Source organism: Onychomys torridus, chromosome 3, assembly GCF_903995425.1.
Source record: "Onychomys torridus chromosome 3, mOncTor1.1, whole genome shotgun sequence".
Classification (NCBI taxonomy): Eukaryota; Metazoa; Chordata; class Mammalia; order Rodentia; family Cricetidae; genus Onychomys; species Onychomys torridus.
The window spans coordinates 56,529,404-56,542,137 of NC_050445.1; the positions used below are offsets into that span (position 1 = coordinate 56,529,404).

The 12,734-nt window shown below is 38.3% G+C and overlaps 1 protein-coding gene across 2 annotated transcripts in view; it reads left to right on the forward strand.

Moving 5' to 3' along the window:
- The window catches only part of Thsd7a (thrombospondin type 1 domain containing 7A), a 406,340-nt gene that overhangs the window by 252,085 nt on the left and 141,521 nt on the right, over positions 1 to 12,734 (forward strand). For both annotated transcript variants that reach the window (XM_036180854.1, XM_036180853.1), the window contains exons 5-6: positions 5,794 to 5,949; positions 7,438 to 7,650. In XM_036180854.1, the coding sequence (XP_036036747.1) occupies positions 5,794 to 5,949; positions 7,438 to 7,650 (369 nt within the window). The remainder of the gene's footprint in view (positions 1 to 5,793; positions 5,950 to 7,437; positions 7,651 to 12,734) is intronic.

Genomic DNA, 12,734 nt, shown 5'->3' on the forward strand with positions numbered 1-12,734 from the left:
ATAATTTCGTTCATGATCTAGTCTATGCCATTGATCTATGGTTTTTCTTCATTAATTCCTATAAGGAAAAGGCTTGGTCTTTCTGCCACATTGCTTCCTGCATACTTGTTTTCAGTTTAGGTAGATTTTTGTTTAATTATGTTTTTAATTGAAAAAAATTATACCTGTTTCCCTGCTTTCCCTCTTCCAGTTCCTCCAAGCTAACCTCCCTCAAGCACTGTCTGCCCCCCCCATCCTCACTGACACCTTTTTCTTTAACTATTGTTACATATATAGGTACATGTATGCACAAATATATATATATATATATATATATATATATATATATATATATATATATACATATATATATATACATATATAGTATGTATATATGTATGTATGTATGTACATGCATATGCATGCATGTATGTATGTATCCTGCTGAGTCTATTTTTTGTTAGTGGCATGTATACAGTTTCAGGGCTGACTGCTCTGTACAGGACCGCCAGAAAAGTGATTCACCTTGGGGCGAGGCTAACGCTCCTTCTAGGTAGTTGCCTATAGTTCTTTGTCTAGGGGTGGGATCCCACAAATTTCCCCCTTCCATGTTAACCTGTGCACTGATATTACCATTGTTCTGGCCTTGTGAATATAGTTGTTCCTAGAAAAGACTGTTTAATAGCAGAAATCTTGACATTTTGCTACTTAAAATCTTTCTGTCACCTCTTCTTTGATGTTCTCTGTGCCATAGATGCAGCAACTATGACATAGATACATCTATCAGGAGTGGGCTCCCCACTATCTATGGTAGTATTCATTTTCTGTAAGAGAGGCTTCTTTGATGACAAATGGCTACACTTATCTTTGGATACAAGGATATGACTTAAGGTGTAGAAAAGAATTATACTAGCCTGGAAAATGGTTAGTAGTAGATTCTTTTCTAAGATCCACGACCCCTCTAGCTCTAGGAAGCTGGTTAGGTTTGCAGCACCAGACATTATTTCTCCTGTTTAGTGAGCCTTGAGTAAAGGTGTAATAGATAGCACATACATGTCAGCAGTAACCAACAGCTGTCCAGCTGAACTAAAGGCAGATTTCTGTGTTTGAATTGCTTTCACATTCTTTGGTCTAGTTCCTGTACTTTATCTTAGATCAGAATATTTTATCTTCGCTTTGATTCATTTTGCTTGTGGGGCTTTCCCTTGAGTTTTCTAGTTCAGTTGTTGAGTTTTTCAATTCCATTTTCATTTCAGCTTGAGTTCACTTCAGTGTTTCTACATATTTATTGAATTCCATCTTCAAATCTTAGATTGTCTTCATGATTTCCTTCAGCCTTTGGTTTGTGTTGGGGGAAGGGGACATCACCTGAACATTTAGCTCAATGAGCTGTTTGTATTCTTTAAACTTGAATTCTTTGGTCTTCTTATTGTTCTTTTAAATTTTGTGTCCTGAGGTTCATATAGGTAATTATCATTGTCAGACATTTCTTAAGGACTAATGGATTTGTGGGAGGAAATACTCTCTTGAACTTGTACACTGTAGTTTTGTGATGAAATCTGTCCATATGGTTTTTTTTATTTGTTCTGTGTCTCATGGGTTGGAGCAGAACACAGGATGTGTGGGTCAGATTAGGCTGAATGTGAGATATGGCTCAGGTAGAGAGAAGTCAGGCAGTTTCAAGGGGCTGAGCTGGCACTCAGGATGTGTGTCATGCTCCAAGCCTGGGGTTTGGCAGTAGATCTGGATGTCAGGGAGTGTCCTTGGAGGGAGGGAATCAGGCAAGCTTACCAACTTAGTTCCTGTCACAAGATGTGCAGGACCTGATTTGGTGGAAAGATTGCATGTAGTACACAAGGTTTCTGTAGGTTGTGGGAATAATGGTCCTAGCTAAAGCCTGGAGATTAAGCGCAAGTAAAGCTGTCCAGACGAGGCTCAGGTCTGGATATGAGATGATGAATGTATCTTGAGCACTGGGGAATGTGAGTAGTGGGGATAATTAGGTAGAGTCACCTATCTAGATGCTGGCACAATATATGGAGAACCTGGGGTAGAAGAGGTTGGATGTGATACAGTAAGGGTTTGTAGGTTGTGGATGGGCTGTGGGGTCCTGGCCAGAGCTTGAAAAGGGAACAATGAAAAAAGAGGTTGCCAGAGGAGGCTGAAGCACTGGATAGAGAGCCCAGTTTAGGTGTGTGGTACAGGCGTACTCTTCAGACTCACACTTACCTGCAACATCCAACACCAGTATTCAGACAATGGTATTGTGTGATAGTTTTGTCACATCTTACCATTGTAAAATGGGAATAATAGGTACAGGATATAATTATCTGAAAAATAAAATATTTAATTTAAAAATTGTATGTTGACCATTCAATGGAAATAGAAGTCTTACATTTGTTTCTTGCAATAACATGTTTCCATTAAAAGTGCTCTGAATGCACAAAACTCAAAAAATATTTCAGATCTACAAATATATATTAGCTCACTGTGTGTTGAGTGTTGTTTGTTTGTTTTGGTACCCCAAGAAATTCAGACACTGTAACCTCATGAAGCATGAAATATACATTTAATTATGTTTAAATCATACACTAAAACAAAATGTCTTAAGACATCAGCAGTAACACTTAAAATGTATTGGACACAAATTTGTTTGCATCATGCTACAGGAAAAACCTAAGTAGTAAAATTACACATAGATGAAAACTGGCCGGTCTTGAATTCATATCTCAGTATTTGACAATCTGAAGTTAGCACAAATCACCTTGTCATCTATTAAGACCCATGTGACTCATTGGACAAATGTAATTGTGAAATTCACATAATTTTGAGAAACGTAAGTAGTATTGAGGATTTACATTAATCAATACATAATATGTTAATAAGAAAACAGACAACAAAAGGACTCCTTGTATACACACACGTTCTTTCTTCCTATCTCTTTGATTAATGAAAGGGTCTTTATATATAAAATTATGCCTATTAAGTAGAAGTCAGTGAGAAGATATGTTATCTCAGGGCAGATTTTGTTAACTTAGCAGCTGAGCAAGACTCAAGGGTATGTCACATTTACAGTACTGCCTTAAACCCTTATTCATCACTTCCTTTTCTAAAAGCCTAGGATTTTTATGAACAAGTTTTTAATCCATTTGGAATACATCAAAACTAAAATTAAATTTCTGAAAAAATAAAAAAGTGGATACACAGTGTTTCAATCTTGTAAGCTGGGGTGGAAAGATTGTAAGAGCCAAGGAAACAGAGAGTTTGAAAGATTGTGTCTCCTAAGAATGTCAGAAACTATACACATAAATTCACCAACATGATTGCCCTAAATATGAGCTGAACAAGGATGATACCAATAGACATACTAACATGGATGGAGAAAGCTCAGAAGACCTCAATTTTAGATAAAGAACTACAGGTTATTGAGGAATACTGAAATCCGAAGAAAGAGTCTTCCCCAGGGAAGATTATACCAACTGGTTATCCAATACTAAGTGATCATCCCTGACAACATATGTATATAACATTATATAGATTGAGCAGGCTGTGTTTATATATTTAGACATACATACATGTGTGTTATATGATGAAGTGGAAGCCATGAATTTTAAAAAAAGAGAGAGAGAAAGGAGAGGGTTGTGGAACAGCTTAGAGAGAAGAAAAGGAAGGGGAAATGATGCAATTGTATTATAATATCAAGACAATAGAAGCTGTTCAGGTCTTTGTGAAGCAAAAATATCTAAAGTTTTTCAGTGTGAAAGATTTTACACCTGAAAGTTTTCATTCGTTTTAATTTTCAACTTCATATTATACACTTTTCTGTCTATTAGGGTCTTCAAAAAGATTTAATTTTTTGGAAAACATGCAACATTATGCTAGAATTTTTGTTTTGTTTTGTTTTTCGAGACAGGGTTTCTCTGTGTAGCTTTGCTCCTTTCCTGGATCTCGCTCGGTAGACCAGGCTGGCCTCGAACTCACAGAGATCTGCCTGGCTCTGCCTTCCGAGTACTGGGATTAAAGGCGTGTGCCACCACCGCCCGGCTAGAATTTTTATATTCAAAGAAATGAAGCATTTCTTTCCATATTTTCTGTCAATGATATGTACAATACTTTCCATGTTAGAAAGCAATGAAATCCCTCTTCCTTGGCTTTGGCTGTTATTATGATGCACTTACAATACGCCTAGACTTGAGAATCGTTGCTATGCTTCATACTAACCAGCCTAGCTGCCCTGTCAATTATTTCCACTGTGGTGTGTTTAAGAATAGAAGGATATTAAGAAAATTCTTTCATTAATTTTACACACAAATCAAAGATCTCCCTCTTCCCTCCTCCCCGCCCCAGACTCCCCCTCCCAACCTACTCCCCCACTGCCCCCCCAGAAGAAGGCAAGGCCTCCCAAGAGGAGGCACATCCAGGGGAGGCAAGTCCAAACCCCTCCTCCTGTCTCAAGGCTGCATGAGGTTCCAATTAAAAAAAAAGAATGGAAGGATAAGCATTATTGGAGGAAAAAGCAAAAATAAAGACTGCTATATTTTTCTAAACATCAAGTGTACCCATGAGAGGTGTCACCATCATATTCTCTAAGAACCATTTGTGTTAGATGTGTTTATGTACAGACACTTCAGGGATACTCAAGTACTTAAGCATGTCTTAGAGTTTTAACACATATGTATATTTTCAGTACTTTTATTTAAAAGTGAGACATTTCGCTTAGATTATTTTAGCTTTCTGTGAGCATCTAGATGTAATCTTACACAGATGGAAACTAATAATATTCCCTCACAAGCATGAAAAATATCCAGCACCACTTGTTTAAGTCAATTATTCTACAAGTCTGTACTATCCAAATTGTTGAAGTTAAACTGTCTTTTTTAAAGGAAAATGTAGCCAAAATATTTTTGAAGCACAAGTAATTATATCTATTAATGGTAAGCAATAGATAATAGAGGAATAGATAAAATAAACACAGAGATAATTTTCTTATCTTGTCCATGGAACTTTATATATATTCCTGGCTCATTCATCTTAACTAATAAGAATAACCAATCATACATCCATATATCTATGGATATAGCTTTACATTGACTGTACAATATATGTATGTACAAAGAAAGGTAATCAGTAGTCGTCAAACATAGTGGGGGGAAAAAACAAAGAAAAGGGAAACAACATTTACTTATTTTTGACCAACTAATGAGTAAGCCTAAATAACTATAAATTAGGCTTCTTAGCAGCTCTTAGATTTGCAGATATTCAGATAATAGTATGGGAATCATTAGATCAGCTTAAACCTGGAAGTCAAGGCTAACACCATTGGATCTTCTTTTTCCCTACATCCAAGTGGTGCCTCTCAAAACAGTAGGCCAAAGTGGACAGGAGTTTGTTCTACCAGAAGCCAATCAATGGATTTTTTTCATGTTTAGTAAAGCTCTGTATCCCTTCCTACCATGCTCAGTCCTCTGAAGCACCACTCTCTTTTGACTGTAGAAATTTAGGATTCGTCTGATTGATTATTTTGATAATTAGGAGAGTTGCATTTGTTTTTCTAGCTTAAAGACCTATCAGTAACAAACCAAGCAAATTACAGGACTCCCCGACCAGTTTTATTTGATGATGTAATACGATTTCTTTCATTTACCCCCTTAGCCCTCCTTTTTTATTCTCAGCATACAGCAAAGAAATCCTGGGATGATGTCTTAGTAACACATCTTCAAATTCTCTCCTCTGCACACACATAAAAATTATTGTTGACCATAACATCCGTTTTTGTCTAAGTCTTAAGAGATGTCTGTGTTTTTCTACAAACAGCTCCAAAACCAGTGGACTTGACATTATGCAGTGGCCCTGTTCCTAACACCACACAGCTGTGCCACCTTCCTTGTCCAGTTGAATGTGAGGTTTCACCCTGGTCTGCCTGGGGACCCTGTACTTATGAGAACTGTAATGACCAACAAGGGAGAAAAGGTATGTAATGGTGGCATTTCCAGTTTCAAAAACCCTCTAATTGAGGCGAATTGGGATCTATATTTTATATGATGTTTTGTGTTCCTTGTCTGGCTTGATATTTTGTAGGTCTTGGATATTCTGTCAAAACTGCCATAAATTCATATGAATAGTTGCCACATTGTGTTTGAAAAAAAGTGTTTCCTTGCACTCATTCTGGCCCCTCACAATGATCCATGAACTGTGGAGAAGAGGGTTCAACTCTCTTATTTGTTGTACCTTTGAAAATTAGAGATTTACTATTGTCTGGGTGTAATGATAAATCATTACGAGTTGTTTTAATCCTATGCCCATTTGGCAGAACAATATTTTCAGGTTCTGCTCTAGGGCAGATTCTTAGCCCTGGTAACTTGCCAAATAAGGGTTTCATTTTGTAAAGTGGGCCTGAAATCCAATCAGAAAGTAGTTGGATACTCCCATAATATTTATGCCTCTATTGAACCAGTGGACATGTCTTGTTTGGCCAGTCATTACTTTAGCTTTCAGGGTTCAAAGCTGGATAAGATAGATGATCACTATTTCTCTTTGGGGTCTGTGCACAGCACCTTCAAGCACTATGAATGTTTGGGTAGGTCTAAAGCTTCCAGGTTGATACAAGATTAGATTCTCCTTTTCTACAATTCACTTACATAGGGTCTTACCACCAAGTTCTGGATGATAGCCAAGAGCACTGGCAATAGCCTGTAATATTTGAGAATCTATGGGACAAAGTGACCAACAACCTAACAGAAAACCCATTCCTGTGTCTGGGCATTTTGTGCTGGCATGTGATATGTAGCTGAAATATCCCTCTGTTATGAGATCACTTCTTTTAAACTCTTTTATATATGTATATTCATATATTTAGGAGAATTCTCCACTACTGGGTTTCCTATGACCTTTTCAAAAGATCTTATGTTAGTCAATCTGTTTCTCCTCTACCCTGCTATTCCACGCCCTCACATTTAATCCTTCATTCTAAGTGAGGTAACTCAGATCCAGAAAGACAAATGTGACATGTTTTCTCTTATTTGTGATGTTAGCTTGGAGCCTTTAAATATGTGTATTTAGTTCAGAATACTATAATATTGGAAAATTAGTAAGGGACCTGAGCCAATAGAAGGGAGCTTTAAAGGGGGGTGGGAGAGAAAGAATGCAATGGCATAAATGGAAATAATGAAACCATAAACTATTTCGATTCTTCTTGCTCCTTCCTTTTTTCCTTCCCTTCTTCCTTCCTCCCTCCCTCTCCTTCCCTCCACCCCTTCCTTCTTTTCTTCCTTCTATCAATAAATGATTGATGGCCTCATTATGCTTCAATTTTGTAATGTTTACACTGGTTATTCAACTTACTCAGGACTGTTACCTTCTATCCTCATCCAGCATTCATTCTGGGATTTAAATCATCTTTCTGAAATATCAGAACTCTGGCATTAACAATAAATATGTTTCCTTCCCCCAATGACTCAGGATTCAAACTAAGGAAGCGGCGCATTACAAATGAGCCTACTGGAGGTTCTGGGGCAACTGGAAACTGCCCTCACTTACTGGAAGCCATTCCCTGTGAAGAGCCATCCTGCTATGACTGGAAAGCAGTGAGACTTGGAGACTGTGAACCAGATAATGGAAAAGACTGTGGGCCCGGCACTCAAGTTCAAGAGGTTGTATGCATCAACAGTGATGGTAAGACATATGCTTTGTCACAGTTTATTGAAAAGCAACTCAGCCTGGAGGATGTGATTTTTACATTATGTTAAAATCAGATCGATTTCTCTCTCTCTCTCTCTCTCTCTCTCTCTCTCTCTCTCTCTCTCTCTCTCATTGTTGCTGAGTACAGATATTCCATTAACTACCCAGGCTATTAACTTTATTTTGCATTTTTATTAATAATTTTTTGATTGTTGTTTATTTGCTATGAAAGTTTCATAAGTACATTTTCTGTGCATTTATCCCTTATTAGTAATCTTTCTCTCTTTCTTTCCTCTTTCCTCCACCTGTTAGTGTCCTTTGCTCATGTACATTGTTTTCTGTTCTCATGTCATATAGACATAAAAGATTTTATTGATCTGTATAAAAGTTTACGATCCAGGGTTGGAGATTTAGCTCAGAGGTAAAGTGCTTGCCTAGCAAGCACAAGGTCCTGGGTTCAGTCCTCAGGTCCAAAAAAAAAAAAGTTTACAATCCACAAATGAGACAAAACTTGTATATTTGTCTCTCTAAGACTGACATAATTCACATAACACAATTATCCTCAGTTGTATACATTTACATGTAAACAATATAATTCCATTATTTTAAGGATGAAGTATTCCATTTTGTATCTACCACATCTTCTCTATCCATTCCACTATCAATGAACACAGTATGTTTAACTTTGAGAGTAGAATAGATGAGGTTGGAGAAGATAAATAAACAGCAGTGGAAGAATATTTTAAAGAACAAACTTAAAAATAACAAGGAAAGGCAAAATTTTCAAAATAATATTGTTTCATTTGCTTGCTTATTAAATGTAAATAAACAAAAGGATAGTTGTCATGACTCTAGAACTCCTTTATTCCCACCTGATCTGCTTAATGATCTAGTTTAGTTTCTGAGCAGTGTGTCTAAATCAGCATCTCCTTCTTCCATGGATGTAGCTCAGCCAGTGGAGGGTTGCTGTCCACAGTTCTTTTCATCAACCAGAGTAGGACTTTGGATTTTACAATTAGTTCTTGTTTAGTAAAATATTGTGTCCTGATGTGATATCTGACATAAGACATTTACAGTCTTTCTAAGAATGGTGCTCCTGTTTGGGAGAGAATTCCCTACATTCATTCACTCAGTAATTCTAAAGCCACACTTTAGAAACATAGGGCTCTCTCTCTCTCAAAGTCACAGTTAAGCTCTCTGGACAGATCATCTCTGAGCGTCCTGCTCACTCTCAAATCCTGTGACTCTGCATCTCAGCGAAGTGTGAGCATGGAACCCCAGAGTCCCATGGTCTGACAGTTTATGCTGTCTGCAGCATATGCAGAAGCATCCTGGTGCCCCCTGAGAGGCACTGCAACATCTGGCAGCCGTCATAATTCCTTCATCCTATTTTCTTCCAGCAAGCAAAATTGTTTCCTCCTGTGGCTCAGTCACTGCTCAGTAGTAAGAAGAATTCTCTCTGAGGTGGGAAACAGAAATTGCTATCACTGAGAGACTAGCTTTTTCACCTTTTAAACATAATCTATCATTCTGTCCTATGTCTGCAGTTGCCACACAGCAATACCGGGTAGAATCTGAGCTAGTGCTTGAAATTGAACCATAGAGAAGGAGATTATTGCTCCAGATCTTTCATGATGAGTTTATGTCCTCGGCTTTGTTTTGTGAAGTACAAGAAGGTGTGATGCATCCTATCCTTAGCTTTCCCCTGTTCTGCTCTAAAGCAGAAAGGAAAGGAGATGAAGACTGGTATCCTAAGCCTGGCACACAAGAAGGCCAAACAAAAGAAAGAGAACATTTTTGACTCACTTTGAACATGACTGAGAACTCACACTTAAAACCCTAGTTTGAACTGACAGTCATTTATAGTCTCAGTGACAATCAACCAGTGATACTCAACTTGCTTTTGATGCTACTTCTTAATTTCATTTCTCAGTTCAAATAACGTTTCCTGGTCTTCTAAAATCCAAGAAGACATTCAAGTCACAAATATTGAAAAATTAGTACTTTATTGAAGCAAAAAGCTCCAACAGAAGTGAATTAACCATTAAATTTCTGCACCACCACCCCCCCCCGCCATTGTTAGCCAACCACAATATAATCAGACCTATCTTGTTTTAGGCAAATATCTTAATAAATACCATGCAAATTGAAAATAGTTTATATAGGGGAAGAGTCACCTCTTTAAATTATATCAGTGGTTAGATTTAATTTTGTCAACTGAGAGTTTTAGTAACACAAGTAACCATATCTTTTCCTTTTCATGGAATATTTTTAAAAAGCAGAGATGTGTTAGGCAAGTCCAATCGTATTACAAAATACTGTTCGTTCTAATCAAAACACAATTTGACATCTCATAGTATGTGTGAGTCGGTTTCCTGTCTGCATCCCTGAAAAAATTTAAATGAGCTAAGAGGTATATATATATATCCCAATTGCCACTATTTTCCTTTTCTAGAACATCTCTTCCATCAGTACATTGACTCTGTACACACCACCATAGCCAATACTAATTTGACTTGGGCTCTGCTACAGAGGTGTTCAAAGTCAAGCAAATCTTTAGTATAAACCCAAGAATTTGCTCAAATTTGTACATGACTGATTCATAGCTGTGCTGAAAGTGTGTGAGCAAGACTAGAGACCTGTAAATTCTGCTCCCATATCATCCTGTGGTCACCTGGTAAGTGTTTAGCAGCTGTACCAAATGTTGCTTTGTAATTAAATTGGGCCCAGGGAATTAACATTGATTAGTTGTACAGACTCTACCCTCAGGCTGGAGCTGCAGCTTTAGATTTTGTTTTATAATTAAGTTAAAGTTCGGCTAGGGACATGAAGAATTAGAGACAATGAATCTGGAAAATATTAAAAAGAATATTCTGGGCCTGCATTCCTCACAAATTTCACAACTTTAATAATGACACAAAAACCTCTGAAGTCTCTGTTTACTTTGTTCTGAAATGTTCTTGTGTAAGCTTCCAGGGACCATTAGGGCTTTGGCTGTTGTTCCTTTCTTCCATTGTCTTATGTGGAACATGGTCAGTAAAGGAGGTGAGAAGGGCCAAGGGAGTTTTATGCAGATTCTCTTGCAAATGAGGGCATGTAACAGAATTGCACAGGGAAGAGAGTACAAGAGAATCTGGGAAGAAATAAACATCTACAGTGTAGTCAAAGATCCTGAATAAAGCCAATGCCAGATCTCTAGCACAATTAGGCCCTACTTCCTTCCAGGGTAGGGAAAGGCACTATGGGGTGTTATACCATTGAGAATATCCAATTTCCTCCTTAGTTTCTATGGTATGTTTATATTTTCCTTAAAGGTATAAACTTTGTGAGCTAAGACTGTTTTGCTTCCAAATTGGTTGGTTAGAGGCAGAACAAAGGCCACAAAAGTGTGTGGTGGTGTGGTGGTCTGTTTCCATCTGTGCTGCAGTTCTTCAGAGAGTAGCACTGAGAGCAATGTTAAGAGTTCAAGCAGGCTTGAACCATTTAGCAAGTTCCAAACTAGCCTGAGATATGAGAACTGTCTCAACGCAACAAATCAAATACTTAGGAGTTTGTGGTAGCTGAAATATTACAGACTGGACCTATAAACAAAATATTATTTCTTTATATTCCTCATGAAAAATGAAATAAATCATGGCATCAATGTTCTCATACAGGGCTCTGTTTCAGAATGTTGACATTATTCTCTATGAATGCCCTACACTCAGTGTCCTTGTTAATCTTTTATACATAGTTAAAACTCAGCAGCAGTTTCAAATGTTGATAGTTTTGTTCTGTCTTCCTTACTTTACTCTTGTTTGTAAATGTTATTTGATTAATGATACTAACATGTACAATTCACTCTCGTACCTGATATGAGATATTTGAGAGACTGGGCTCTGTTGCTGAGGCACATCTCAGCCCTCTAAAAACTATTGTAATTTAGTCAGTATGATTCCTCATTCCACAGCCATTGCAGGTGTAGTTGTGGGCACAAGGAGGAATCACATGCTAGGACTTGGCAGTGTTCAGTTTATCATTCTTGAATGGAGTAGCTATTCCACCCAAAGACTCAGTGTAATAGCCCTCTGGCTTAATTTTCTTTTACATATCAGCCACGGATTCCCCTGTCCTCCCTCCTCCCTCCTCCCACCCCCCAGCCCTCCACTCCCAATCCTACCCCCATTCCTACCTCCTCCAAGGCAAGGTCTCCCCTGGGGATTCAGCTCAGCCTAGTAGATTCAGTTGAGGCAGGTCCAGTGCCCTCCTCCCTACACCAAAGCTGAGCAAAATGTCTCAGCATAGACCCTAGGTTCCAGAAAGCAAGATCAAGCACTAAGGACAGGTCCTTATGCTGCTGCCTGGGGGCCTCCTAAACAGTTCAAGCTAATCAACTGTCTCACTTATCCAGAGGGTCTGGTCCAGTTCCATGGGAGCTCTTCAGCTATTGGTTCATAGTTCATGTGTTTCCACTAGTTTGGATATTTGTCCCTGTGCTTTTTCCAATCTTGGTCTCAATATTTCTTGCTCATATAATCCCTCCTCTCTCGTGCCAATAGGACTACTGGAGCTCCACCTGGGGCTTGGCCATGGATCTCTGCATCCACTTCCATCAGTTACTGGATGAGAGTTCTATCATAACAGTTAGGGTGTTCGGCCATCAGATCACCAGATTTGGTCAGTTTGGGTTTTCTCTTGACCATTGTCAGTAGTCTATTGTGGAGGTATGTTTGTGGATTCCTTGGGACCTCTCTAGCACTTTGCTTCTTCCTATTTTCATGTGGTCTTCATTTATCATGGTGTCTCTTTCCTTGTTCTCCCTTTCTGTTACTGATCCAGCTGGGACCTCCCGCTCCCCTAAGATCTCTTTACCCCAACCTTTGTCCTCTATTACCCCCCATGTCCAGGTTGCTCATATAGATCGCATCCATTTCTCTGTTGTTGGGCAATTCCTGTGTCTTTCTCAGGTCTTCTTTACTAGTTAGCCTTCCTGGAGTTGTGAGTTGCAGTCTGGTTATCTTTTGCTTTACATCTAGTATCCACTTATAAGTGAGTATATATCATGTTTCTTTCTGAATCTGGGTTACCTCACTCAGGAT